The sequence below is a fragment of the Ciconia boyciana genome, chromosome 1 (assembly GCF_034638445.1).
Source record: "Ciconia boyciana chromosome 1, ASM3463844v1, whole genome shotgun sequence".
In the NCBI taxonomy this organism is placed as follows: Eukaryota; Metazoa; Chordata; class Aves; order Ciconiiformes; family Ciconiidae; genus Ciconia; species Ciconia boyciana.
The window spans coordinates 172483279-172509971 of NC_132934.1; the positions used below are offsets into that span (position 1 = coordinate 172483279).

The following is a 26693-nucleotide window of genomic DNA, read 5'->3' on the forward strand; positions in this document are numbered from 1 at the left end:
TGGTGGGGAGGAGCGGCTCGTGCCCCGGCAGTTTCCCCTGGAACGTGTTCCCATTTGCTGTATTGTATTTTGGAGTAGAGGAAAAAAGGGACATGGGGAAAAGCGCTGACGAAGGCTTGGGGGAACTAACAGAATTAAAACGGCCGGTGTATTTAATTCAGCACAATGAAACCTGAGCAAGGGATAGGTTTATAGGGTGAGAGTCCTTGTAACCGCATCGGCCTCCTCCTGCAAGGGCCCTTTATCAAGCGCTCCCCACGGCGCTGTGTTTCCCCTCAAGAAGGCCGCGCGTAGGCCGAAAAGCCCGCAGGCCCCCCAGGCCACCTCCTCGGGGCCACGGGCCGTCGAGGCCCGGCCTGGCCTTGCCCCGGCGGGCGCGGCGAGCCCCGGCCTGCCCCAAGGCCGGCCTTTGAGGTGGGGGCGGCGGCGGGGGGACACGCGGGGGGCAGCAGCCGCCCGGCGGCGGGCAGCGCCGTGAGGGGGCGGCGGGCAGCGCCGTGAGGGGGCGGCGGGCAGCGCCGTGAGGGGCCGCGGCTCCCGCCCGCCCTCCAGGGGAGCGCTGCAAAAGCGCGCGCCGCCTTCCCTCCGCCGGGCGGCGGCTTGGCCTCGCCGGCTTGCCGTAGCGGGGCTGGCGGGGGGCCGCCGCCGTTACCGCCCGCCCGCCCGCCTGCTTGCCTGCCTGCCTGCGGGACTTCCGTGCTGGCCGGGCCGGGCCGGGCCGGGCCGCCGCGATGGCGCAGCACGGGCCGAGCGTCACGCTGTCCCTCACGCTGCCCATCACCTGCCACATCTGCCTGGGGAAGGTAACGGCGCCGCCGCTGCCCTTCCCCCTCAGCCCCCCCGTCTGCGGGCGGCCCGGTGGTGGGTACGGGGGTGGGGGTCCGGCTCGGCCCGCTCCGCTCCGGACGGCGGCTGCTCGGGGGGCCCCGCCGTGGCCCGCAGCCCTGACCCCGACGGGTTTGTCGCTTTTAAGAGGCTGCGGCTTCGCGCTGGGAAGAAGGTTGGGGGGGGCGGGGGTCTCTTCTCCTCGGGGTGGTGGGGGGGCCCGCCTCGGGGAGGAGGGGATCCCCTCCCCCGGGGGTCTGGTCCCGGCTGCGGGCGGGGTTTGTTGCCACCGTTGGGATGGTGGGAACCGTGCGCCGTGGCGGCGGGAGCCTCCCGGGGCTGTTGGAGGGGGCTGGGGGCCCCAGTCCCCGCGGCACCGGTCGCCCCCGCGCCGGAATGTGGGTGTATGGCTCCCAGGGTGAAGGTTTTGAGGGCTTTTCTTCTTCCGATATCTGTAGGAGCTAGAATGTTTTAAAATACTAGCTGAGTGTGTGTTTGAGCGTGGTGCTGTGTCGTAGAGGACCAGCGAAACAAAGAAGGGATGTATAACCAAGTGAATTTAAAAAGTATTGAGCAAAACCGCAGCAGTCTGGAGAAAAAGTTTCCGTTTCCTCTTTCGGACCCCTTCTCACTGCCTTTCTCTTCTCCCTCGGGAAGTGGAGGGCTCTTGCTAGTCTGTTCTTCTCTAAAAGCCCCAGAGCAAATTTCATAGCTGTCACTAATTGCTTCTCAAGTTCTTTGCTCGTTCCTCGCTACTCTTTTTTTCTTGTTTCATTGCTCTCCAAAACAAAACAAATCTCTTGAAGCACAGTAGTAATTACAAGGGAAGAAATAACCTTTTACGTTTGTACTCTGGCATTTGCTGTCCAGTTTCTTTCTACCTCACGTGGCCTTTTCTGCTGGAGTGATAACCAAAGGATAGGCACGTTTGATATATAAAGTAGGTGTAGCGCTGGTAGTGAAAGTAGTCAGACATCTCCCTTTTCTCAACTCTGAGAGTGATGCTTTTAGCAACCATGATTACTCATTTCTTGGCTTTTCTGTGGAAGCCAAGCAAGACTTCTGGCTGTGGTCCTGTTACCTCTCCTTTTCTATTTATCGGATGAAAATGGAGGAGAACACAAATTTACTGTATCTGTAAAGCAGAGTGGATACTCTTGGAAAAGAGGAGAGCTAAATCAAACCGACAACGTATTTGCTATTTGAATCTGATCCTAGTGACTTTCTAATCTAAACACCTGATAGATTCATTAGGTGTTCACTCATATTTTGCTATAAAGCCACTGCGTTATTTCAAGCCACTGTTTCATGCTTCCACTTCTTTTCTGGAGTTGGTCAGGAATTGATGTTCCTGAGTTTGTACTGGAAGATATTTCCACACTCTTCTTACTTGTTATCTTGCACTGAGGTAATATATCAACATTATGTAAGTGAATCTACTGGTGACATCTGTAATTAGGGTATTTGAATGCTTTCCTTTTTAGATGCATGAAGCTATTTAAATTTTGCCAAAGTTGACAGCTCTGGCTGTACTTTTTTTTTTTTAATACATATCTTTGTCTCCAGCTTGGAACTTCATTGAAACACTTCATCAGAAAAAAGCTTTTCTCTTTTCAAGAGTAAGGTTAAAGGAAGAAAAAGTTATTTAGTTTAAATTAAGGGGAAAATCTTGCCAGTTTTGTCATACCTTGTACGGGAGAGCAGAAAGTGTCATGGAGGGTTGACATATTCTAATACTTCTGTGGTTTGTAGCATAGGCTTCAAATTGAGTAGGAGGCCCACCCTACAATCAAAATGTACCTCTTACTATCTCTGCAAAATTTACAAAGGACTGGCTGCAAAATAGAAACTATTCACTATGCATAATGGAAAGGGGATAAAAAGAGATATTGAAGAGAAACTAATTCAATAATGTCGAACACTCATTGTTTTTAATGAAGCAGAAATCTTGCAGGGGGTGGGGGGAGACGTTAGCTCATTTTGTTAGTGTGAACAGTATCATAAAGTATATTGGCAAGATGTGCAAATAACCATTTATAGTAAGAGTTAATTGCTTGGATAAATTTCATGTTTGTTACTTGAATGTTCTTTTAACACAGTCTGGGCTATCTTCTAACATATCTGTATTCATAACTAGTGAGCAGATCAGAAGCCATCTGCATCAGGCCGTTAGGTTTACTTATCCTAGAATGACTGAAGGTCTCTCCTGTTGGTTTTGGTGTTGACAGTTTGCTTGGGCTCGAGCACGTGATTCTGTGTGTGTTGAAACCCCCCTAGGATCTCTGGGGATTTGTTCACTGGTATCAGTGTGCCTGCTTTTCCACACGCCTGCTCCTCTGTTAATACTGCTTGAAGGTCCAGGAATGCCTTCAAAGTGACGTAGATGTGTACAGGACTTGATTTTGATCCACATAAGAATCGCATTGTGTGTGGGGAAAAATTAGGAAATTGCACAAAATCACCTAGCTGATCAAGCCTTCCCAGATAAGCTGTAGTCTTTCTAGACATTGTGGTCGATTAAGGAACTGAAACTGTGCTGTAGTTCAAGTGAAATACTTTCATAGTAATGAGTATGTTGCGATCCCCCACCCCCTGGGCTTGTCACAGCCAGTGGCTCAGGGACTCGGTGAAGGGCAGCGGCACCCCTAGCCATTGTGTGACATTTCAATAGCGGCTTCTGCTGTTGTCGCGTGGATTGCTTTGTGTGGATTGTGAGCCACAGAAGTATAAACCTCAGCCCTGAAATGAAACTTGTAAAGGTGTGTAAATCAGAAGCACAGTACCCTGGAGAGTAATAAATGTGACTTACTATTTTGCTAGAGATGTGGAGTAATCATTCACTTGAAAGAAGTGCGCTTCCATGTCAGGTTTGGGGTAACTGAGGGTCTCTTGCTCCCCAGGGGGGAAACCTGCACTCCTGAAATGTCTTTTCCTGTTTGGATTATTTTATGTTACTCTGCTCTGTATCCTGTCATCACCATCCATGTAACTGTTCTCAGGCTGCTTCTGAGGAAGAAAGAAGTACAGCCAAAGAAGAAGTTGTTGTTTGTTTTTTTTTCTTCTAGCTGCTGGTGGGAAAGCTGGAGAAAGCTCTTTTTCTGGTAAAGAAAAGCAGTAAATAACAAGATTTTTTTAAAAAATAATTGAAATTGTAATATTTAAATGTTTCCAAAGCATTGGTGTGCTAATGCTTGCATTAGTCACAAAAAAGCCTCCTTAATTACAGCTGAAAGTGCGCAGACACTTGGAGAAATCGCTTTCTCTCTCTCTATTCACACCTTCAATAAACTTGAGTTTCTGTTTGTGTATAGATAAATCCTTTGGCTCCCAGGACTGTCACAGTGGAGGTTCTAAAGATACTGTGAATCCCATAATGTGACAGAGGTATAGATAGTAAATTAGAGAAGAAGCTGACAGATCTGAGCCTTAATTCAGAGCCGTGTGTATTTCAGTGGTAAAACACTTGGTTTTTAGGTTGTACAACACTGATTGTGTGGGTATGATTACTACAGGACACATCTAATCTGTTTTCCAAAGTGATTTTTGGCTGTCCTTTCCAGTTGCTTGCTTCTCCCTGCCAACGTTTCATTTTTCCTTTTTATTTGACTACTTTACTAATAGAATGAAAGAGGAGGATCTTGGGGGTGACGAGGACTTACTTTAAAGTTGAAAGAATTCTCTTGAACTTGGGTTTTTAAAAGTGCAACACAGTAGACTCTGAAGTAATAGATACTGCTGCTTATGTGTCTGAAAATGCATTTCTTGAGCAAAAATAGTGTTGGAGGAAAAAGAAATAATTATTTCTAAGACCCCTAACATAGATAGTACTATTAAGTCTTAAGAGATTTGAGAGTGTGCATTACAGTAAGCTGTAACAGAATCTTCAGTACAGCATAGATATAGGGGAAAGTCTTTTTCCTCCATATCATATTTGGTCCCTCTATGCACACTTAATTTCAAACAGGGTTTATAGTTAAATGACAAGAGAGAATAATGCATTGCCATTAATATTTTCTAAAAGTTTGTTTACCCTGCTGTTTTGGAAGGGGAGGGAAGGCTTCTTGAAAGGATCCATGTCTGATTAGAATATTTAATCCTTCACTTAGCTGTCCCATTCTTGGGTAATGACTTATTTAGTAGCAATGCATATCTAGCAGGAGGCTTGAATTAGTGATTGCTCGTTCATGTTTCTGCTCTGTGGCTTTAGCCCTTATCCTTTTTAAGGCTGATTTCCATGAAGCTGATTATGTGCAGGCTGGAGTTAATCTGTAACGCTATCTGTTTCAGTGATGCCTCTTCCAAGGCAAAGTGTTGGTTGTTGCCAGGAGCAGTCCCTCATTCCCTCACTTTTGGAAATCAGTTAATGCATGTATTTTGGTCTCCTTTTACCTAGGGAGGCAAATGCATTTCACTGGAGTGGTTGGCTGCAGTTCTTGGAGGTTGTGGGGTGAAGGAAGGATGCCTGCCATGCTGTGTATTAATGAGCTCTTGGAATCAAGCACTTTAGTTTTGCAAAAATGTTTATAGCTTTGGTGCCTTCAATAACAGGGAAGTTTGGTCCTATGATCCAGGAGGTCACTCTTAGCTAGCCCTGTGAAACAGCAGTGTCTCTTTCCTGCAAGACCAGACTTGCACTGAGAAATGGAGTAGTGTATTTTCATATTCTGTTACCTGAAAGAGTTTAAAGTATTCACAGTGTCTTTCTGTTTGTTTTCTCCCCCCCCCCCCCCTTAATACTAAAAGGTCCGTCACCCAGTCATATGTGTCAACAACCATGTCTTCTGTTCCATTTGTATTGAAGTGTGGCTGAAGAACAATAATCAGTGTCCAGCTTGCAGGATTCCAATCACACCTGAAAATCCTTGCAAGGAAATTATAGGTAAGGACAACTTTAGGCTTTGAAATAACTTTCTGGTATTTACTGCTGGAGGAGATTCTTTTGAGTCCAAAGATGTCTGGATATTTTTTCCTCTGTGTTTTTTTTTTTACCAGCATCTAAGTTAGATCTGACTTTAACTCTTTCTGGAAGCATACATAATAGCTACAAGGTAAAAATTCTGAAGATGATGTGTGTATTAATGGCTAGATTATTCAAAGGCAGCACGCACCCTGTGGCTCTAATGATTTATTTTTTTTTTTAAACCTTGGTTGGATGGTGCCTTTAACTGGAAAAAATGCATCTTGCTTGAAGTACTCTACCTATGCATTGCAACCTGTTGACCCTAAGAGAACAGGATTTAGCTGAGAAATAGTGTACATACTCATTCAAGATTCTGGATTTATGTGGTCTTTTTTCTTTTTTTTGTTTGTTTTGTTTTGTTCACCATTTCCTCCCTTTTGCTTTATTTTTAAGAAAATGTCTCTTAGCACAGAAATAAGTCAAAGCTACAACACTTGAATAAGGATCTGAACTTCCCCAGAGCTAGGAAATACTGTGATCTTTATTTGACATAAAATGTCAGCTCTGCTATTTGATTCCGAGAGAAAAATATATCTGAACAATCTCATTTTAGAAACTTATGCTAACTTGTACAAAGCTTGATTCCCTCTCCCCCCACCTTAGCTCTGTTTTAATAGTATGGTCTTAAATAAGATAGTTGAAATACAAAGTTGAAGAATTCAAAAGTTGTCTTCCTTCTGTGAGGCAGGATTTTGACTTATAAACATCACCAATAGATACTCCTGTTTAACCTGTTCTGAAAATGAAAGGACTTTCAATCTCCCATGGTAGTAGATTGGTCCAATATTAGCTGTATTTGTAGTTTATAATATGAAAAATGCTGTAAGGTGGATTGCTAGTATTGAATTGACTGAAAAAGAAACAATATTAGTGTTTCTTTCATCCTGTGCTGCTTTAGGAGGAACAAGTGAAAGTGATACTATATTTAGTCCAACAGTCAGAAAACACCTACGTAAAACAAGGCTTGAATTGCTCCACAAAGAATACGAGGTAAGGACATGAGGAGTATTGTGACTTTCCAGATGAACTGCAACTGTTAAATTACTGCATACAACTGGTCCTTTTGCTTTGGGTCCCATTGTTTTTAATTTGAGTAAAGGTTTATACTGAATCTACATGAAACTCAGCTGCATTAAAATCCCACCTTCTGGCTAAGGTTACGAGAGCATTTGCTGGTACCTGAAGTGATCCCACTGAAGTCATGGTGATATTCTTTCTATGCTACAGGCGGCCAAGTACAGCCAATTCCATAGTTTTGTGGGGATTCCACCCCCAGGTGGTATGGGAGGGTTTTCTTTATGCATATTGGGCATTGGGGGTTTTTTGTTTTGTCTTCAATACAAATGCAAATGTTTTCTGAAGTAATTCCTTATTGCTCAGGGAGACTACATTCTTTCTTAGAGAATATTACCCGCTGTAACCTTATGGCATTGGTTAATTTTTATCATTGTTGCTTTTTTGTTTTCTGAAAGTGAGTGAATGCTTGGAAGTTTATCTCCACTCTCCTGCTGGAAAAATATTCTCTTAGGAACAAGGTGAAAAGGTGTTAATAAAGAATATGCTTAGTTTGTTTTCTCAGCTGTTGTTTCCTTAGTAGCAGCAGTGTGAAGACATTGCATATTCTGCAAGGAAACCTGTCTCAGGGAGGAGAATGAGAGAAAGGAAACGGACACTGTATATATCTTTAACACTGGGGAAGTAAGGGCTGTTTTTTATGACAAGCTTGCCTGTAGCTCTGTGAAAGGAGGAGTCAGGAAAAGGTGGTTTCCTGCCTTTCTATTCAATCAACTCCAAAATCACATAGATAGGCACAGGATAACATAAATCTCTTCAAAAAAACTAAATTTAAAATGGCTGTTCTCATGCTGGGGGGGAAGCTTGATTATTCATGCAAATATGCTTTGGATTTATGTAAAAGCCATATATGACCTCCTTTAGTAATCTGACCTTGAGCAGCTCAAGTATTTAAGTTGGTGAACAGTGTAGAAGACATGTTTTTAGGATAAATTATTTCTTTTATCCTTTTAACAACGGGCTTTTGAAGGTTTTTGCTTCTCTGTGGCTTCAGACCGATAGAGCTAAGAGCTTTGTTCTTTGTATTTTGACAGTCTTTCCTAAGATGTTTCTGCTTTCATGTAGCTGGAGCAGCCTCTTCCAGGCAGTGTTCTGTCCATTTTGAATCTTGAGACTTTCAGCATCCAAACATGTGATGTTTCAGAATGATATGAGAGAAACATTCTCAAATAACAGCAAATGAGTCAGCAGAGGACGACCTTAAGACCACTCTTGATACAGGAAATCCTCCCACAGAGTGCCCTAATAATAGATTCATGTTGCTGCATGCTTTGAAGCTTTTGGTCTGCCCACCAATTTGTTCAGGGTCCTTTATGTAGTCAAGGGATTCCCTTCACTAAAACCTTCACTATGCTTGAGTGTGCGGGTTGATTAAAATCCTGCCTAGAGCACAATACATAAGCATACTTAGATATATGTGTAGGTGAAGGCATGCATCTGGGCTTACCAGAGAACCCATGTTTCTAAAGTACTATGGGAACCTGCCAGTATTATTTAATTAATCTCACACATTATTTTAATTCCTGTGAATTTCTGACACCTTCAGGATGAAATAGAATCCCTGCAAAAAGAAGTGGAAGATCTGAGAGGTAAAAATCTCAGTTTACAGACACAGCTGAAATCTCTTCTGGATCCTACAGCATCAGCTTTGTCTTGCCAAAATGAGGAAACTAGCCAGTCAGCAGATGAAGCAAGTACCAGTGGCCCAGAAACCCCAGAGGAATGGAGTAAAAAGCTGAAAGCTGCCAATGATATATATGAAAAAGTGATGGATAATGTGGAAAAGTTAAAGGAGGTAATAAATACATTTCTTCACCTATCTTGTAGTGTAACTGTTTTCTGTTAGTTAAACAGGAGTGAGAGCTAGCATGACTTCTGGGTACTTCATAGATCCAGAAGAAAGAGGAAAAAATTGAATTCCAGTGACTGTTGCTGTATCATAGTATTTCCCTATAGCCTTTGCAAGTGTCAGATGTTATTGCTGGTTCTAGTGAGTCTTGTATGTGACTCTTCTTCAACGCCTCTGTCACTGGATGACTGGGTAATTGGATTATAGTAGCACTTGTCACCAGTATTGATGACCAGATTTTTCAGGCTTGCAATAATCTATATAATATATCTATTTTACAATGTTCAGCGGCCAAACACAGTACAGTTGGCTGAAGCAGATTTTGCACTGTTGTCCTCCCTGCTAGCCGATATTTTTGGTGCAATTTGCTGAGACAGAGTAACTTGACCCTTTGACTGAAAATAGACAAGCTTCAGCATTTTATGACCAGAAGATCCTTTACTGGAAACCTGCAGCTTTTTTATACATCTTGAATGTAATATAAAAGAAAACCTGATATTGCAGAAGGAGGGGTGCAGGAGATAGTAATGTGAAAATACATCTAAATAAAAATATCTTGCAAAGTCTACCTGCGAGCACAAGAAGGATCATGTCAAACATTGAAGAAGAGTGAAATTTTAAGATTAATTTGAAAGGCAAGGTGGAAAGAACTGAACTTGCATTTATTCAAAATGCTGTCTTTATTTCTTCTATTAGCAGTCCTGGGTTGCCTCCTGAAAAACCAAAGTGTTATGTGTTTAGGACATCTTTTTTTTTCCTTTGTAAGCATTAATAGTGTTTACACTTTCCCTGTGCTACAGACTCAGAGGCCCACATTATACTGTTCTGCCATTCTGTTGTTGTTAATAGGACACTACTAGATTTGCCTCTGTGTAGTCTAAAGCCAATTGTGGCCCTGATTGGACTGGGTGATAAGCACTACAAGGAGTAAACTGATTTTCCAAAACCAGCTTTTTCAATAGCTTGACTAGACTCAGACTTCAACTTCACAGGCTGGGACACATCATCTGCCCTTCTAAGAGGATCCCAGGAGCTTCAGAGTCACTTGTAGTTGGCAAAAGGGTGTTCGCAGCAAGGATTCTTGTCTGCCTAATTTTTTTTGTTTGGTTTTTTTTCCCCATAAAGTTAAACTGTACTGCCTCTTGGTTTTTTGTGGTGACTAAGGTTTTTAACTTTTTCCCTAAGTAAGTAAAAAGAAGAATATAGCAGGGACTGAGGGAGGGGTGTGTTTGAGTTTTTTTCAGTATCACTTCAACCTTAGCAAGAAAAGGGGTTTAAGTTTATGGAGTCTCTGAAGTTGGTTAAGGGTTAAATACGAATAGAGGTTTAGATGGGTTTTAAAGACCAAGTCTTAAACTGTGTGTCATGGTTTAACCCCAGTTGGCAACCAAGTACCACACAGCTGCTCTCTCACCCTTCCACTGCCCCCTTGGTGGGATGGAGGAGAGAATCTGAAGAGCAAAAGTAAGAAAACTCATGGGTTGAGATAAGAACAGTTTAATAATTGAAATAAAATAAAATAATAATGATAATAATAATAAATTGTAATGAAAAGGAAAACAATGAGAGAGAGAGAGAGGAACAAAACCCAGGAAAAACAAGTGATGCACCACCTGTCGACCGACACCCAGCCTATCCCCAAGCAGCAATCGCTGCCCCCCAGCCAACTCCCCCCAGTTTATATACTGAGCATGATATCATATGGTATGGAATAGCCCTTTGGCCAGTTTGGATCAGCTGTCTTGGCTGTGCTCCTCCCAGCTTCTTGTGCACCTCCTCGCTGGCCCAAGTATGGGAAGCTGACAAGTCCTTGACTTAGTATAAACACTGCTTAGCAACAACTAAAACATCAGTGTGTTATCACATTATTCTCATGCTAAATCCAAAACACAGCACTATACCAGCTACTAGGAAGAAAATTAACTCTATCCCAGCCGAACGCGATCCAGGCACCAGTGATCCTCTTCCCATCTGTTCCCTGTTCAACAGCTGCCTAATTCCAGAAGTACCTAAAATCACCTGGCTCTTCTTTTAGACCTTATTTCACTTCTGAGCATGCACTGACCAACCCCAGTCTGAACAGCAGGAGCTGTTCAGTCTGAAGAGCAAGACGTCTTTCCCGTGTACACCAGAAACCTTCTTATCCCCTAAAGTACCTGACCCAGGAGTTTCAACCACCCATCAGTTCCCAGTGAGGCAGGGTCCCTCAGAAACTGTGGTTGCCATCACTTTCTTTTTAAAACCAGACTGAGTCAGGAAATAGCAGACACCTTTATCATTTAATGTCCTAGAGCAGAGACTCCCGAAGTAAGCATTGTGACTTTGAGTGGAGTCATAATGAGTATGGAAGTGGTGATACAAACCCAGTAGTAGAAATACTAGACAAAGTACACTCATTAATAATGCGGTTCCATGAACTCATTAACCTAGATGTTGTGCTGCGAGTGGGTATCCCTTGCAGATTACTGGCTTGGAGGGTAGAGCGCTCTCTGGAAGAAGGACACCAGAGAGGTTCAGTCCTGCCTTGCCACGTGCCAGGTGAATGCCCTACCTACCAACTCTATGCAAGTCATGCAATTTCCTATTTGATTGTGTGGCTCAGGGAACTGCGTCTCTAGAAAGAGAGAAAGGTCTTGGCCATGTTGTCAAATGGTTTGATGCTCCTTTGGAAGTGAGGTGTCTTGGATTCTTACTCATTGCTTTCAGGGTAGATTTTTGTGCTTTTATTTTTTAAATACCAAATAGTTGACACTCAGGCACCCAAGCCCTGGGCTCACCCTTCCCATTTCTTCTTTACCAGAAGTCTCTATTTACTCTTTCTGCCCCTAGGAATATCGTGGTGTTGGGGGGAGGTGTTTATTTTTTTTCTGCTCCATTCCCCTACCCCCCACTGTTTTAGCCTCACTTGGAGAGGTTGCTGGGGATATTTGTATAAGCATTTAGAGTTTTCTGCCTCTCTTCTTGCACTGTTTGATGCTTTTGAAAAAGTACGTTTCACTCCTGAGCCCAGTTGCATAGCTCCTTCTTCAGATCTAACTCTAGATCATACTTTTATTATGCATTGGAAGCGTTGTCTGATTGAGGCTATGAATTACGAGCCTTGGACTGGTGGTGCTGTTTTTAGCATACAGAGATTGAGCAGACTATGAAGTGCAAAGAGTATTTTCTACTTGTTAGGATGGCAGCATTCATTGTTCTGAAACACGGCAGCAGGAAAACTTCTCTTTATATGAAGTATCTTGTTAACAAGGGTGTCCGCTGAACTGAGAAGAAGGAATTGACCTCAATTCAACGAGTAAGAAGGGCTGTGAATCAGGAGTCTGAATCACAACATCCTGGAAGAAAGTGAAGAAAGACTGCAAATAGCTTGTCGTAATGGATTTACATCCATAGGATAACTATGCTTTAAAAACAAGCCAAAAAACCCAAAGTGATCTTACCGTAATTTGGAATGGAGGAAGCTGTTCAACATTAGTTTTGCTGATACCTGCACATTGTAATGTTAATGTACTTAACGTATTTAGTCATGTGGAAAAAAAAAACATGGAATTGCCATTAGTACATCTCCTTAATGACTTTCTGTACTAACTAACATAGCTGTCTTTATTTCCCTAGATAGGACACTTGCGATGTATTTTGGGAATATAAATAAAAAATGTCTGTTCGCTATTCAGTTTTGCAAGCCATTTCCCATGGTGATTTTTAAGTGGTGTCCCTGTCTGAAGGCTGTTTCCTGCCTTCACATTTCTAGTTCTGTCTCTTTAAAAAGGAGAAACAGCTTGTCCTATAAATATTATAAGTCATTTCTGTTTTACTGTATACTTACTTTTTTCCTTTTCTTTTCCTTAGGCAAATAAGAAACTGAACATGGAAAACAATAGCCTTTTAAGAGAGAATTTGCGACTAAAAGCTGAAGTTGATAGTAGATCACCCCAAAAGTATGTGAATATTTTAAAAGCTATCATATTTTATTTATAGACTGTTTAACTGTTGTAGGACTTTAACCTAAAACTGTGGTGGTGTACATGGTGTTGCATATGTGTCTCCAGGTAGGCTTCGGAATTTTTATCCTCATAGACTTGGGTGACAAATGCAACTTACAGAATAGCAGCAAGTCTACAGTGAAGGATATGACATGACTACAAGTGCTGTTCCTTGCATTATCTGGCCAATATTGAAGGACTGGATTTATTAGTTGAATTCTACAGTTAATTTGTTGTTATAGGGAAATTTCTAAATCTGATATACGGTCAAAGTAAAAAGTCTGTTACTGAGTGCAGAGGTTCTGGTTGTTTGTATATGTTTTGTTTTGTTCTTCCTTTTGCTGCCTTCAGGATTTGTTCTGTGGACTTAGGCTCCCTATTCAAGGAAAGTCCCTGATAGCTTTGTGTCTGGGCAAGATATGTAGAATCGAGCTTCTGCAGCATGAGAACATCATTCCCAGAACTGACACCTGTATTTAATACTCTGTCTTAAACAATTAAAACATAAATGACAGAGACCTCAAAAAGCAGAAACTTTGTGATACTGATTACAACTGTGTGCTAAGGTACCTCTCCTTGGAAGTACTTTGTGAAGCAGCATGTTTGTATTTTTAAAGTTGTGTTCCTTCCTTTCATTGGTTTTCTACCTTTTTTCTCTCGTTGGTTTAGAACTTAAAAAGCTAAGAGCAGTATTGGCCAAAGGTTTATACGGTGCTTTTGAGGAAGGGGGTTGAGGGGTACCTGTGTAATGTGTGAAGAGAGCTCTCTGGATTTTGTTCTAGTTCTCAACTCACTTCCTGAAAGATGAAATTCATCCTTATAGAGAGCTTGCTTGCCAGACTGCTTGTCATTCAAGACCACAGGAAAGAAGATGTGTGATCCTTGTGCTATGCTGTTAAATGCATAAAAGTACATTCTGCCTTGAAGTCCCCTAATAAGGGAGATAGAGCCCTGTTTAAGGTCTTGGCAATGGAGAGGGCTTTAATGGCATGGAATATCTTTTCTCATAAGATTTAAGAGTGAGTTGGCAAGGATGGCAAACTTGAAAAGTAAATAGATGTAGCTAAATAAATCCTAAAACAAAAAAAGCTAGAAGAGACCAAATTATCTAGCTTGATTTTACTTTACTGATGTCAGGTAAACTCCCCAGTGGAGAGAATTTTCATTTCTCCTAGCTTGTGCATGCTTTACCATCCTGTTGGTCAGAAAAATTAGATATCAGAGGGGGGTGTGCATGAAGAACTAGTCTTTGTTGCAAGTTGATTATTTTCCTATCTTTTGCCAGTGTGGCCTAAAACAATAGCCAGTCACTTTCTTCTTTAGAAGCACAGATATAGCCAAATGTTATTAGAAATTGGACAGTGTCAGGTTCTGTTTTGCAACCCGGATGCCAGCTAGATTGGCCTGTCCATGTCTCTGCTATTAAATTTTTTTTTTTTAGTCTCCAGAACAAATTGTCACATCCTACCTGCCTGTTGGGAATTATCTTTGTCCCACGCTAACTCTAGAACTGTGCATGGAAATTCAGCACGTGAGTTGAATCAGGCTTAAACTGGGCCAGGAACAGTTGAAACACTTCAGGAGTGTAGACAGTTGCATGTCTGTACCCTGCTTCTGCTATCTTCAGCTTTGGTTTTACTTTGAGCCCAGTGGTGTACTACAAGAATTTTAAGTTTAAGCAAGAAAAAATTTGTCCTGGAAGATACCCTTCCGCACCTTAAATTTAGCAATTTTAATTCTCCCTACCTATACCCATTCAGTCCTAGTCAGGTCTTCTAGACTGAATTTGTCCAATTCCTCTATATAAGTGAGACTTAAGAGAAAAAGTAAACTTCTGATTTACTTAGTTTTGCTGTACTCTCAGAGCTTTCCAGTGTCTGTGGTTTTCTGAAGCCATAATGCTTAGAACTGGGTACTAGATTCCCAATGAAGCCTCAGTAGCACTAAGTAGAGCAGAAAAACGGACTTGGGTCTTTCTTCAACATCATATATTGATACCTTGCAATACCCTTTTTGTTGCTTCCTCTTACCTGGCACTTCTAGCGCAAATGGCTAGTACCAGTTCTGCTAAATAGCTACTTAGAAAGTTACCTTCCTACCTCATTTTGCATTTGTGCTTCTAATGTCCCCTTCCAAAGTGTGGGACTTCAACCATTTATTGGCTTTCTTCAGGTTGATGTTTTGATGCACATGTCAAACTTAAAAACAATTATTTTGAATTCCAGTCATGTCCTTCAGGCGGTAGGAACTCTTTCCCATCTTAGTGTTGTTAGCAGATTTTATAAATTAAGTTTCACCCTTGTAGTCATTAGTCTGGTCAATATCTAGACCAGACCTAAAATCAAGACATTTTTGAAATGTTCTTCCACTTCTGATGGCAAACTTTGATAATATCTAAAAGGTCTTTCAACTAGGCTTCACACACTGAACAAGAGTTGCAATAGCTGTTTTCTTACCTTGCTTATGAAATCAGAATTGAAGGCATAAGCATCAGAGCCCAACAGTGTCACTATAATTAAACTTTTCTGTGCAGGTACACTGATTTGCCAGTACAGTTGTTTCAGTGTACTTTATTCAGAATTGTTCAGAAGGTAAATTTTGAGAAAAGTTTCTGTATGGCTCTCTAGTGCAATTTAAAATAGCTACCGGATTGGATCTTCGTAATTTAATGTTACCACCATTGTTTCATTTGTCATATATTTCTTAGCTTCAGATTGTCAGGTATGGATTCATGCTTAAACAACTGGCTAGGTAACTAACCAAAACTTGCATCAAGTTATTTTTGAAAGGATTTGTCAGCATTCGGTCCCCTTATCCCAAATGTAGTTCATTTTGTGCGTAATGACACTGGAGCTAAATATCACAACCTAAATTATTTTAGTAGGCTTTACTTTATAGCAAAGGAAACACTGATGGCAGGTGAATGATCCCTTTGTAACACAGACTCTACCTCTGATATCACAGGAAAAATATAATTAGCCTTCTTCAGTGGTCAATAAAAAACTCTCCTTTTATCATAGTCTTGAGTTGTTTTTTCTTTGTTCGTATCCATTAAAACCTACTGAAAAATGTCATGTATGTCAATAAAATTGACATTGCAGCTATGTCAGAGATTTTTACACAATTTTTTAATTGATGATGTTGATTGATCAGATTTTTTTTTTTTCATGAAACATTTTTGAGAATAGACCTTCACCAGAATACCATACCAACATATAGTTGGGACATAGGTCTGAAAAGCAAATAGAGGTAAGTTTCTTGCTCTGATTTTTACCAAAGACCTGTGTTAGTCTGCCATTTCTCAGGCAAATCAGACTGAGTGTTTGGTGCTTGTTGCTTGCTCTTTGTTTGCTCTCTCTCCTGAGGAATTTTCAGTGCCTTCCATTTGCCTGATGCGGATCAGGAAAACTTCTAAAACTTAAGTTTTGCAGGATGATAAAGCCCTATTACTTCCAGCTCTACTTAAAATAGAAAACTGTGAGGTCTATTGGCAAGACACAATAGATCTAAAAGCATTTTTGGCAAAGGGATGTTTGCTTTTTACCTGAAGGAAAATAACTAGCAAGTCCATCTACTCCAGGGTATAGTGTATTTTATGAATGGTTAGATTCAAATTAGCTTGAACGAGACTTCTAGGCTTCCTAGGAGTCTTTTCCCTAAATATTTAATTTCTTCTGCCAGTTAAAATCCCAGTCTGAAAAACTGTCTGTAACATGCAGAAAATTGTTGCATTATCTCTTTTCTCTGGTTTTGTGAGTTGCTTTATTATTATTGTTTGGGGTTTTTTTTCCCCTTTCTCCAGTTTTACTGTTTATCTTGTCTAGATTTGTGACTTCAGGTACCTGCATGCTGAAACCTAAGGCTGTTGACTTTCTAGGTCATTCTGTACAACATTCAATTTGTATCTAACTCAAATATTTCCACTCATGCCAGACTATTTAATCCAGTCTGCATTTCACTGAGCCTACAAATAGGCTTCTAGTAACCTGCATCTAGATTGCAGACGGTAAGAACGCTGCTGTCTTCATTGGTAGAAAACTGGGCTTCTTTCTCACCTCTCTGCAAGCTTGCTGTCTCAGAGGAGTGACCATCTTCAAAGACCAGCTGCAGTGTGGCCTTAAAAGTAAAGAGGAGAAAATACTATTTAGTAGCCTTCAAAACAACTTTGAGTTCTTGAATCATAGCATTAAACCCTGAGGAAGCACCCACTCCAGGGTGAAGATCTAAACCTTAAGCAGATGGATAAGGACATTCAGATCTCACTGCTTGGTTTTGTGGGTTTTCCGGTGTTCTTTTGTAGTAATTCTGAGATAATCCTTTCTGGTTTATGTTTTTCACCGACCTCAGGGTATAATCTGGCTTTCCTACATAGAAGACCAGTGCTGCTTCACTGAAAGATGTTAAAATGCTTGGAGAGGCTTTGCACGTTTGTCTGAATTCACAAAATTCCCTAAGTGAAAGAAGAAGCTGTTTTCAAAGAATGTACCGTGGCTGCTGTTCTCTTCAAATCCTGCTGCTCTACAGTCATCCAACAAACAGTAAAGCTTAGCCTTACTCATGTGATGTGAAGAAAGTGGATTTCCCTGATGCTCAGGAGAGATTTCATGGGGAAAGCCATGTGTCTTCACATTAGTTTGTGCTCTGTGAACTGTGTGACAGAGGGGATTTACTGCACAGTTATTTGCTTGTATTGAAAATAACTTGTTCTTTTACAAGCTTAGAAAATTAGCTATAGCAAGTGTTTTTACTACTTCCTTCAAGAAGGAGCCATTGTACACTTTCTTCTGTCAGCCAGCCTAGTCTGCAGAATGGAAAGCAGTAGTAGGCTATACCCAGGACTACTTCTTCAGTGGAACCAAATTCCATTACTGATTCTTTTTTTTTCTGGCTTCAGATCTTAAATAGAGCAACATGCTTGAGGTATATCTTTTGACTTTTGGGCTCTTTTCCTTGCTTTCTGGGAAGAGGCCCCCATCTGACAGTAACTGGTTTTTGTTCTTAAACATGCCTGTGCAAATATGACACACTTTTAAGGCAATTGTATGTAACCTGGGATACGGTCAAGATGTTGCTGCAGGTCACCTTTCATAGTTGATGTAGAGGACTCGTAGTTGGATGTAGAGGACATAGTTGGATGTAGAGGACATAGTTGATGTAGAGGATCACGGAACTCGTTCTCATCCAGCTGCATCTGGTACCTGATATCACAGAAGGGCTGTAGAAACTAGTAGGGCTTTCAGCTGTTTTGTTCTTGGATTTCCTACCTCTTTCTTCCCATCTAACTGCAGAACCCAAGCGAAAATGTGTATCTAAATGATGGGACTGGGTTTGGTTGTGCACTCGGGCATTGCCCTGATCTCAAACTGTGACAAGCCCTGACTGTACATTGTCATTTCCCACTTCTCACCCTTTGTTTCCTTTGGAGGATGGATCATGCTCATGTATGTGAGCCACAGGGCGGTCCCCAGTCTGCGCCATCAGGTGATTAGAACTGGAGAGTCATCTTCCATTGCATCCTTGCAGCCCCAGTCTTCTGTAAATGATTATACAGGAAAACTATTTGCTGCAGCTGCTTACTATGCACAAAGAGAAATGTTTGTATGAGGTTGTGTGGTTTTAAACTGAGTTGATATGAGTTAAGGGCTCAACTAGACCTGCTACAGTCAGTGGTCACTGATGTGTGAAAATAAAACCCTAAAGCTGAATTTGCAGAACTGATAGATAAGAAAAGAAGAAACAACTGAAGAAATTTGTTCTCTTTTGGGTGAGAGACTATTAAACTTCCCATACAGTTTCTAAGTCGACATCTTCAGGAATACTCAAACCTAACTGAGGGAGCAGTTGTGGAATAATGTGAAAGAGGGTTACTCAAACATTATAACTATAATGTTAGTTCTTCTTGCTCGCTGTAGATGAGAGCTGACTGCAGCTTTCTGATGGGTGTCAAGTTAGAATAATGCTGAGACAAGAAGAAGGACTTCAACTGAGGAAAGGTCCTGAAATGTGGGCTTCAAGTGCTCATCTAGACATCCAGTGTCACCTCAGACCCTATAACATATCCAGTACACCTGCCTGGGGCTAGCAGTTGTGATATAGGACCTATAGGAGACCCGTATCCTTCCAGAGAGACAGCTGGAGGCCAGCAGTCATGTAAAAGACCTTAGACCATCTAAAATGTCACTAGGTGTCTGTGTTGAAGGATCCAAATCCCACCTGAAATGTCTTTCTATTCACTTCATGAGTTTCTCTGGGCTTTCAGTTTTCTATAGAGAGGATGTACTTGAAACAAATGCAGTGAGATACAAACTCATTGTTTAAGTGATACAACTAAAGAACTGAACTAAAGAACCTAACACTGGAAAGGCTTTGTCCATGTGTGAGGATATGAAAAGAGCTCTTTAGCACATGTATACTGAATACCTTAACTTCTACTGAAGAATGTATCAAATTGTTAGCAAGCGTGAAATGGTTCAAATACTTCAGGAAAAATAATTTATCTAGAGTGTCAGGCCAAACTTTAATTTATTTTAATGTAAGTGTACTGCAGTCTATTATGATTATCATCAGACCATAACTTTTTGGCTATGGCACTGCTCACTGTACATCTGAAGGGAAAAGAAGAGAAGATCTCTTAGGAGAGTGGTTTGGTTTGGGGAGATGGGGAGGGTTCTGGCTTATTTAACCAAAATATGCATGTCTCTTAAACTGTCTGCTGACCTGCCAGATCAGTCACTAAAACACCAATGTCGTGCTCTGGTCTGGAGTAATTGCTTTAAATATGTGCGTTGTAATATGGCTGTCTTAAAAAACCATGTCCTTGAAAATTTGGGAAATAAATGCATGCAAGTCTCAAAGCAGGAAGAGAAAGCAACTACTGTTCTGGTGCTTAACTGCAGAGGTAACTGTTTGTAGGCAGCGTGTCAGATGCTCCATTTCTGAAAACCAAAATTCCCAAGCACATCCCTCTACAACAATTAACATATTAGTGATGCTGTTTGGCTTTGAACAACATACTGTGGGTTTTTTTAACCTGAGGACACTTGTTATAAAAGTTGCACTTGAGAATACAGTGCTTCTTCCTCATAAGCAAATCTCAGGCTGTCACTAACGCTATTTGCATTAAATAAACATATTACACCATTCTTCCATTAAAAAAGAATTGCCAGGTATGCATATAAATGTAAATGTGTTTAATTTTTATGTCAAAAAGTCTGTTACAGCAGACCCCAGAAAATCTTGCTTATTTTACATAAGCATTTTTCCCCATCTCTCACTTGGCTATTAGGCTAAATTGCATTTTTGCATCATTTTTATATCCTTTATTAAGCAGTGTAAGGTTTGCTCCTGTGAGGCTGTGTGACCAGGTCTGTTAGAGGAAGGCAAGATAAATACCTTTGAATCACTCTAGGAAGCAGGAAGGGTCTTGCTTGGGCCCTGCAGTGCTACAGTATTTCCTTCAGTATTTTAAACAAAAATCTGAGTTCCTTTTACTGAAGGAGGGAATAAGCCAAAATGTGTTGTATATGAGGATGCTTATTTCACTGTAACTCTGGAAATATAATTGAATCTGGAAATATATCTGGAAATATAATTGAAAACATCTGGAAATATAATTGAAACATTCCTGAACTGTTGGTGATTTTCATAGGGGAGAGGGAGGAAGTCATGTGCACCTTTTCTCCCGTTTCCCTCTTGCATGCAACCAGAAATGGAGAAACTGCTGTCATCAATTGGGAAAACTTGTTACCCATAGAGTAAGCAAATGAAAAATGGTCTGTCTTCATTTTTATGAAGACAAAGATAATTGGGTAGAGATAATGCGGAGGGAGGGGGAGTCCTTGCCTCAGTAGAGTTCCAATCCAGCCAGCTTCTTTTAGGGGGAAAAAATCTTACTAAGTGAACACTCCTTTTCTAAATATAAAACTACTACCTTACCATTTCTTGTCTACAAAGCAGTGAGTGGCACATACCAAAACTGTGTGGAGCTTAGGCTGATCTGATTTTAAAAGTGGTTTAGGAGCAGTTCTGTGAAAGAACTGGCTTAGATTGTTGTATGAATCTTCCCCACCACTGAACCATCTACACCAAAATCTTCAAAGTCCTTTGAATATGCAGCAGCAGTTGAACGGTGAAATCTGTCAGTAGATCTGGTCGCTCGTGCCCAACTTGTTTGGGGCTTGTCATACCCCTTTTCCTTTCCCCGACTGCGCACTTTAACTATATTGCAGTTGTCAGCATAGAGCGGTTTCCTAGTGCTTTGGGCTCAGGAATTGAAGAAACAAAATACAGTTCAGTTCTTTGCTGGAAATGCATGCATAGATTAATGGATATTTTGCCGGCATAGTCACAGATACACAAATATACCACAGTCGCAGACCACAGATACACCACCTTCAGTCCTCACTGGTCTAAGGGTTGCAGTGGGAGCATTTTGCAAAGGGGTGAGGGGATGGAATGGGGAAAATGGAACGGGAATTCCCTGTGACTCTGAAAGATGCTGAAGGAGGGACAGACAAACAGACAAAGAAACAGGGTGGAAATTCGAGGCAGTGTTTGTGCTGGAAGAGTGAATATAAACTTGTGCTGTAACATGGAGCTGCAAGATGGAACGCAGAGGTTAGTGTAAGCCCCCATACAGAACTGTCATTTCTTTGTGATATAAAACCTTATGTGTCAGAGTTGTAGGGTGGCTGCAGATCCTTCCCTCCTTCCTAATAATACCGGAACTTTAATTGTTTTTTCTTTCTGTAAATTGAAAGCCTCGGATGGAGCAGGGAATTCCCTGGTGCCCACCTGTCAGTGACAAGTGAGAATTAGTCAGGGCATATAGCTGAAACCTTCACCTGCCCTCTGGGGAAGGTCAGTCTTGAAAGCTGGTGGAGGATGGGGGGAAGGCAAGTCCATATCTTGGCAGCTGAAAATGTGCTCAAGCTGGAAGCCCCACAAACACACAACTTTCACAAACCATAAGTGGCAGGTGTTTTTGTATTGGAGTCAAGGAAGAAATTAGATTGTTCCGGTTGTAAACCTCAAAAAAACAAGTAGCTCTGAAGTGAGTGGAAGTACCATCCACGCAATGGCCGAGGAAAAGCTGTATATCTAACGGGAACATAATTGAAATGGTCTATATAAGTATTTAAACCACCTCAAAGGACTATTGCAATTTCTGAATTTCATATTGGCATTTTATATTTGACAAGGTGACATTGTGTAAAAAATGTATTGTAAAACACTGCTGTACTGTAGGAAAATGATTGAATGTAAATATTTCAAGATGTGGACCACTGTTCAAATGTTATCATAAATCTTTGCCATTGTTTTAGGGGATAATTCTTCATGCATATTTGAGTTGAATTGATAGAACCAGCCCCTGAAAGGGTAATCTGCTTGTTATTGCCTTACTACCACTAATAGTTTAATTTTGGTTTTTTGGGTATTCACCTCCACCTGTACATTATATATGATGATTTATTCTTTTTCATAACTAGCAAAGTTCTGACTTTTCTTTTCAAATTAACACAATGTTTAATAGCTTTGCTCTTTGTTGAAATGAGCTCACAAAGCACGATGAGAACGTCTTTTTTTCCAGCTTAATATTTTCTTTCTTTTTTACTTCTTGCAGATTTGGTAGGTTTACAGTAGCTGCACTTCAGTCCAAAGTAGAACAAAGTGAACGTGAAATGAACCGTCTAAAAAAGGCACTGGAAAGAAGCGATAAATACATAGAAGAAATGGAGTGTCAGCTTTTACAGCTGAAAAATGCAGGTGAAGGAACCCAGACAGTGAGTGCTGTTAGTGAGAGAGTGCTTTCCACAGATGCTAAAGGAGCTGAGAGCAGTGAAGACACAACATGTTTGAAAACCCAGCTTGAGGAGAAAAAAGCTTTGACTACCAGTCAAAGTCCTGACAGTCTTGAACAGCTGACAAGTGGTGGAACTTGTTTAAGCTCTTCTAGTCAAGATGGTTCAAATGGCTCAAACACCCAGTGTGCCCCAAAGAAAGAACTATTTCCAGGATGTCAGGGGGTTCTCCTGGATGAAAATGCTACAAATATGGATGCCTGCTTAGAAGAGCAGTGGAATAAAATTGAGGAATGTACCCCATATAAGGATGAAGAACTTTATGATCTTCCACCACCGTGCACTCCTTTTCTGTCTCTCAGTCGCCTTCAGTTGAACACTCCTGATGGAAAAGAAAATGCAAGGAAACCATCAACATTCCTGAGAAAACTGAAATTTGAACAGTTTTGTGACACTTCAGATGATTGCAGCAAAGATTCTCCAGAGCACAACACAAGCAGCTGTAATAGCAAAAAGAAGCTCAACTGTTTTACTACAGGAAAATCAGGCTTTTGGGGGACCTGCCCAACAAATTTTGCTGAGAACTTAGATTTTGATGAATCAGAGCAAAATTCAGTAGCTGGTCAGTTAGATGAGACATCAGCAAAGTCCAGTGATAAAACAAGTTCTTGCTTACCTAAAAGGTTACATACTCTCTGCTGTTCCGAAATGAATCGCACAAGAACCTCCAGTGAGGCATCTATGGATGCTGCCTACCTCGATAAAATTTCTGAGTTGGACTCAATGATGTCCGAATCAGACAACAGCAAGAGTCCGTGCTATAATTTCAAGTCCTCCGATCTTGATAATTCTTCAAAGTCAACAGAGTGCTCTAAGCTTCTAAATGAAACTGAGAAGAAACTGGAAGAGATGAATGAGGAACAGAGTATGAAGTGTCCAGAGACAAGCGATCTAGCAGTTGACAGAACTGGCTGGAAACCCGCTACGTTTTCCATCCTCTCCCCATCTGAGCTAGATATGAATGACCACTTTCCGCTGTTTACAGGCCAAAACGTAGTGGCTAGTGATATGAAACCTCCAAACTGTTTATTTCAAAGAGACTTTTCCCAGAGTTTACTATTCAGCAACTCACAAAGGTTGTTTGAAGAACAAAAATTCGGTTCCTGCTTTTTAAAGATGTCATCTGACCTGCAAAATCAGCTTAATCCTCCTTGGGTGTCTTCCTTTATAGCTGAAAGGAAAAATAAAAATGTCAGTCAGTCGACCAAGAGGAAAATCCAAAGCAGCCTTTCCAGTGCTAGTCCATCGAAAACCACCAAAAACTGACTCTGCTTGGAAATCGAACGTAACTCAAAGTCGTCAACCTGCAAATGTTTAATATTTACAGGTGAACTTAATTTTTAATGACTTCCATGCAATCTGATCGTGTCTTTTTTGACTATGTGAAAACTGAACATTCCCTTGCCCATTACAAGCTCTTTCCTAGGGATGAACCATTCCAAATTCTTTTCTTTGGCTGGGCATTTTGTTTACTTGGGGGTTTGGGAGGTTTTTTCAAGTTTTCAAGCTACATGATCTTCCAGTTGTGAGCACAGCTAATGACTCCCTTGAACAGGACAGTTTTAAGTGGTCTTGTCAAATCAGCCATTTATGTAAGAATTTGTTTTAAAGGTTACATTTCCCATTCCTAAAGATTACATTTTGTGCATGTAAGGCAGCTACTGGCTATATATCCTATGGATTCATGAAACTGCTATAAAACAATGTCAGTTTTGCCATAAAACTTTCCTCCCAGAGGAAATGTTGCTGCTTGGACTGTTTCATAGCACTGTACTGTACTGAAACTCTTGTTTTAAGTGGGTGTAAGGTAGCAGCCTCTTTCTTTTCAGGATTACAGCACTTCCGTTAGAAAACATCTCTTCTTTAAGACTGCAAACATGGCTTGTATTTTTTGAAGTTAAGCACAATTTTTAATTTAGTTCCCAAAAAGCATTGTTATTCTAGATGTGTTCAGTATGCCTGTATAGACCATAAAAATGGGTTTGTATGCTAATGACTTGTTTACCTAATGTGCACTGAACATTTTACATTAATACTGTACCATTTTACATTAATACTGCATGCTTTTCTATGTGAATTGAATAAAACATGTTATAAGCACTGTAATCCTTGATGTCGCCTCAAATATTGAATTAGCAAAAAGAACGGGGAAACTTTTTTTTCCCCATAATTTGGAAAATATCTAAGTTTTGTAAAATATAAATATGAGCTTATTCACAGAAAAATCAAATCTCCCTTCCTCCTCCTTGTTAGACATATTACCATTCTAGTGTCAGCATCGATACAGTTGATGGAAATGGCTTTCGGCCTCTCTGGAGGTGACTCTTCCATAAAGTATTGCATAGGTCAACATAATGTGATGGCCTACTACAGGCAGGAGACCTAATTAAGCAGCAGAGCAAAATTGGTTTCTTTGCATTATTGTGTTTAAGTTTTTCTTAAGGGCATATTTAATTGTAAGATGCAGATTTTTCGTTCTATATAGGCCTCTGATGGCATTTCTTACAAACAGACGTCCTTGCTTCATCAATACCTATGATATGAAAAATCCATATGCTGCCTTTCGTCCCTTTGAAAAGAGGGATAGCCACTTGGAAAATTTCAATAGACTGGCTCATCTTTTGTAAAGTTAAGTCCTGTAAGTGGTTTGAACAAGAACTACATTCACATTGTAATGTGTGCATCCATTTGTGCAACTGGTGTGTTCATTCTTTTCTTTTTTGAGAAACAGCTTTACCAGAAAATCATCATTCAAGCCATACATGCAAGGACCCTTGCCTGGTGACAGGCAGGATGGCGTTGTGCTTTCATATACTGCTTTCAGTATACTACCTGAATTTTAATGTTCACAGAAAAATCTAGTCATTCAATTTTAATATATTTTTAAAAAATTAGGGAGCTGGCAAAACCATGAGCTGGTATTTGATTTGACTAGTTTTACTAGCAAGTTAAAAAATGCTGCCTTGATTTAACCCTTTGGGAGAAGAGGCAAGGGCTTCTCAAATACATCTCTAATACCTTCTTAAAACATGCCTGTATTGCAAAGCAATTGCAAATATGCAGTAAATAAGTGTTAAGGTCATTGTTCTATTTCATTGTGGGTTTGGGAGGAGGTGCATTTATGGCCTTCATTTTAGACTCCAGCATACTTCTGATACACAAGTAATTTTCAGTGATGGAAACACAAATACAACTGGTATCATATCTGAAATCAAACTAGAATAAAGGAAAATGTTGGGTTTTTTTTCATGCTACCTCCTAGTCCTTTGGACAGGAACACCGCTTATGGGCTTGCTCTTCAATATGGATATTTTGATTTTACATGTCAGGCAACTTGAATGGATAGAAGAGACGAGCCTAAGGTTAAAAAAAATGCTGAAGATCAAAGTCATAAACTCCGTATCTTATTCTCAAGCGGGGACAGAGAGTGAGGCATTTCAGGCCAAGTACTGGCTTTTCACTTGGAATGGTCATGGGAGCACGTAGATCATCGCCTACAGCCTCCTAGCTCTGGGCTGGTGACTTCCTACGTTGTGGCAAGGAAGTTATTGTAGTTACCTGTAATTACTTGATTTCCAAGCTCTCTCGTACCTTCAGATCTGAACTGCAGATACAGTGAGCAGATTGTGATTGCATCCAGTGCTATAAGTAGGAGCATTTTATGTTTCACAAGTTGTAAAGCTGAAACAGATCTGAATTCTTGTATCTTAGTCTTGTTTGGCTGGGGTTTGTTTTGTTTGGGTTATTGTTTGGGGGGGTGGGGAGGGTGGTGTGGTGTTTGGTTTTTAGTAATTAAGTGCCTGTAAAACAGCTACCACACTCTAGATTCTGCATTTTATTTGGTTAATGTAGATTGTATTCCTTTTGGCTTAAAGTTTGAGAGAGTGGTTGGTGCAATATCAACTTAAAAATTTAAGCTGTATGTAATGAATGGGGTTTCTTCGGTTATAAATTTGTTGGCCATACATGGGGCTTCAGTTCTCCAGGATGCATTCTGTCAATGCTGTGCTTGCTTAATTCCTTGCTGCACTTACCATGCTCTCTGAATAAAAGGACCTAAATGAGAGTTCATTGCTGTTAATTTTTTATGATAGTTACCTCGTTATGTAGTAATGTTGAATTGGAATATACAAGATCTGAAA

The 26693-nt window shown here is 40.8% G+C and overlaps 1 protein-coding gene across 1 annotated transcript; it reads left to right on the forward strand.

The window, feature by feature from the left end:
* The first annotated feature begins 528 nt into the window (after positions 1 to 528).
* OBI1 (ORC ubiquitin ligase 1) lies at positions 529 to 24707 on the forward strand. The gene is made up of 6 exons (XM_072850004.1): positions 529 to 803; positions 5569 to 5704; positions 6684 to 6775; positions 8406 to 8654; positions 12558 to 12646; positions 22314 to 24707. Exons 1-6 carry the CDS (start codon positions 732 to 734, stop codon positions 23815 to 23817), a joined length of 2142 nt encoding a protein of 713 aa, XP_072706105.1. The 5' UTR covers positions 529 to 731; the 3' UTR covers positions 23818 to 24707.
* The last annotated feature ends 1986 nt before the right edge of the window (positions 24708 to 26693 follow it).

Excerpts from the sequence above, each read along its gene's own strand:
- OBI1 (XM_072850004.1), top strand. The coding sequence starts at position 732 with ATGGCGCAGCACGGGCCGAGCGTCACGCTGTCCCTCACGCTGCCCATC. Across the intron at positions 804-5,568 it reads GCCACATCTGCCTGGGGAAG|GTCCGTCACCCAGTCATATG; the intron begins GTAACGGCGCCG and ends TAATACTAAAAG. Across the intron at positions 8,655-12,557 it reads ATGTGGAAAAGTTAAAGGAG|GCAAATAAGAAACTGAACAT; the intron begins GTAATAAATACA and ends TCTTTTCCTTAG.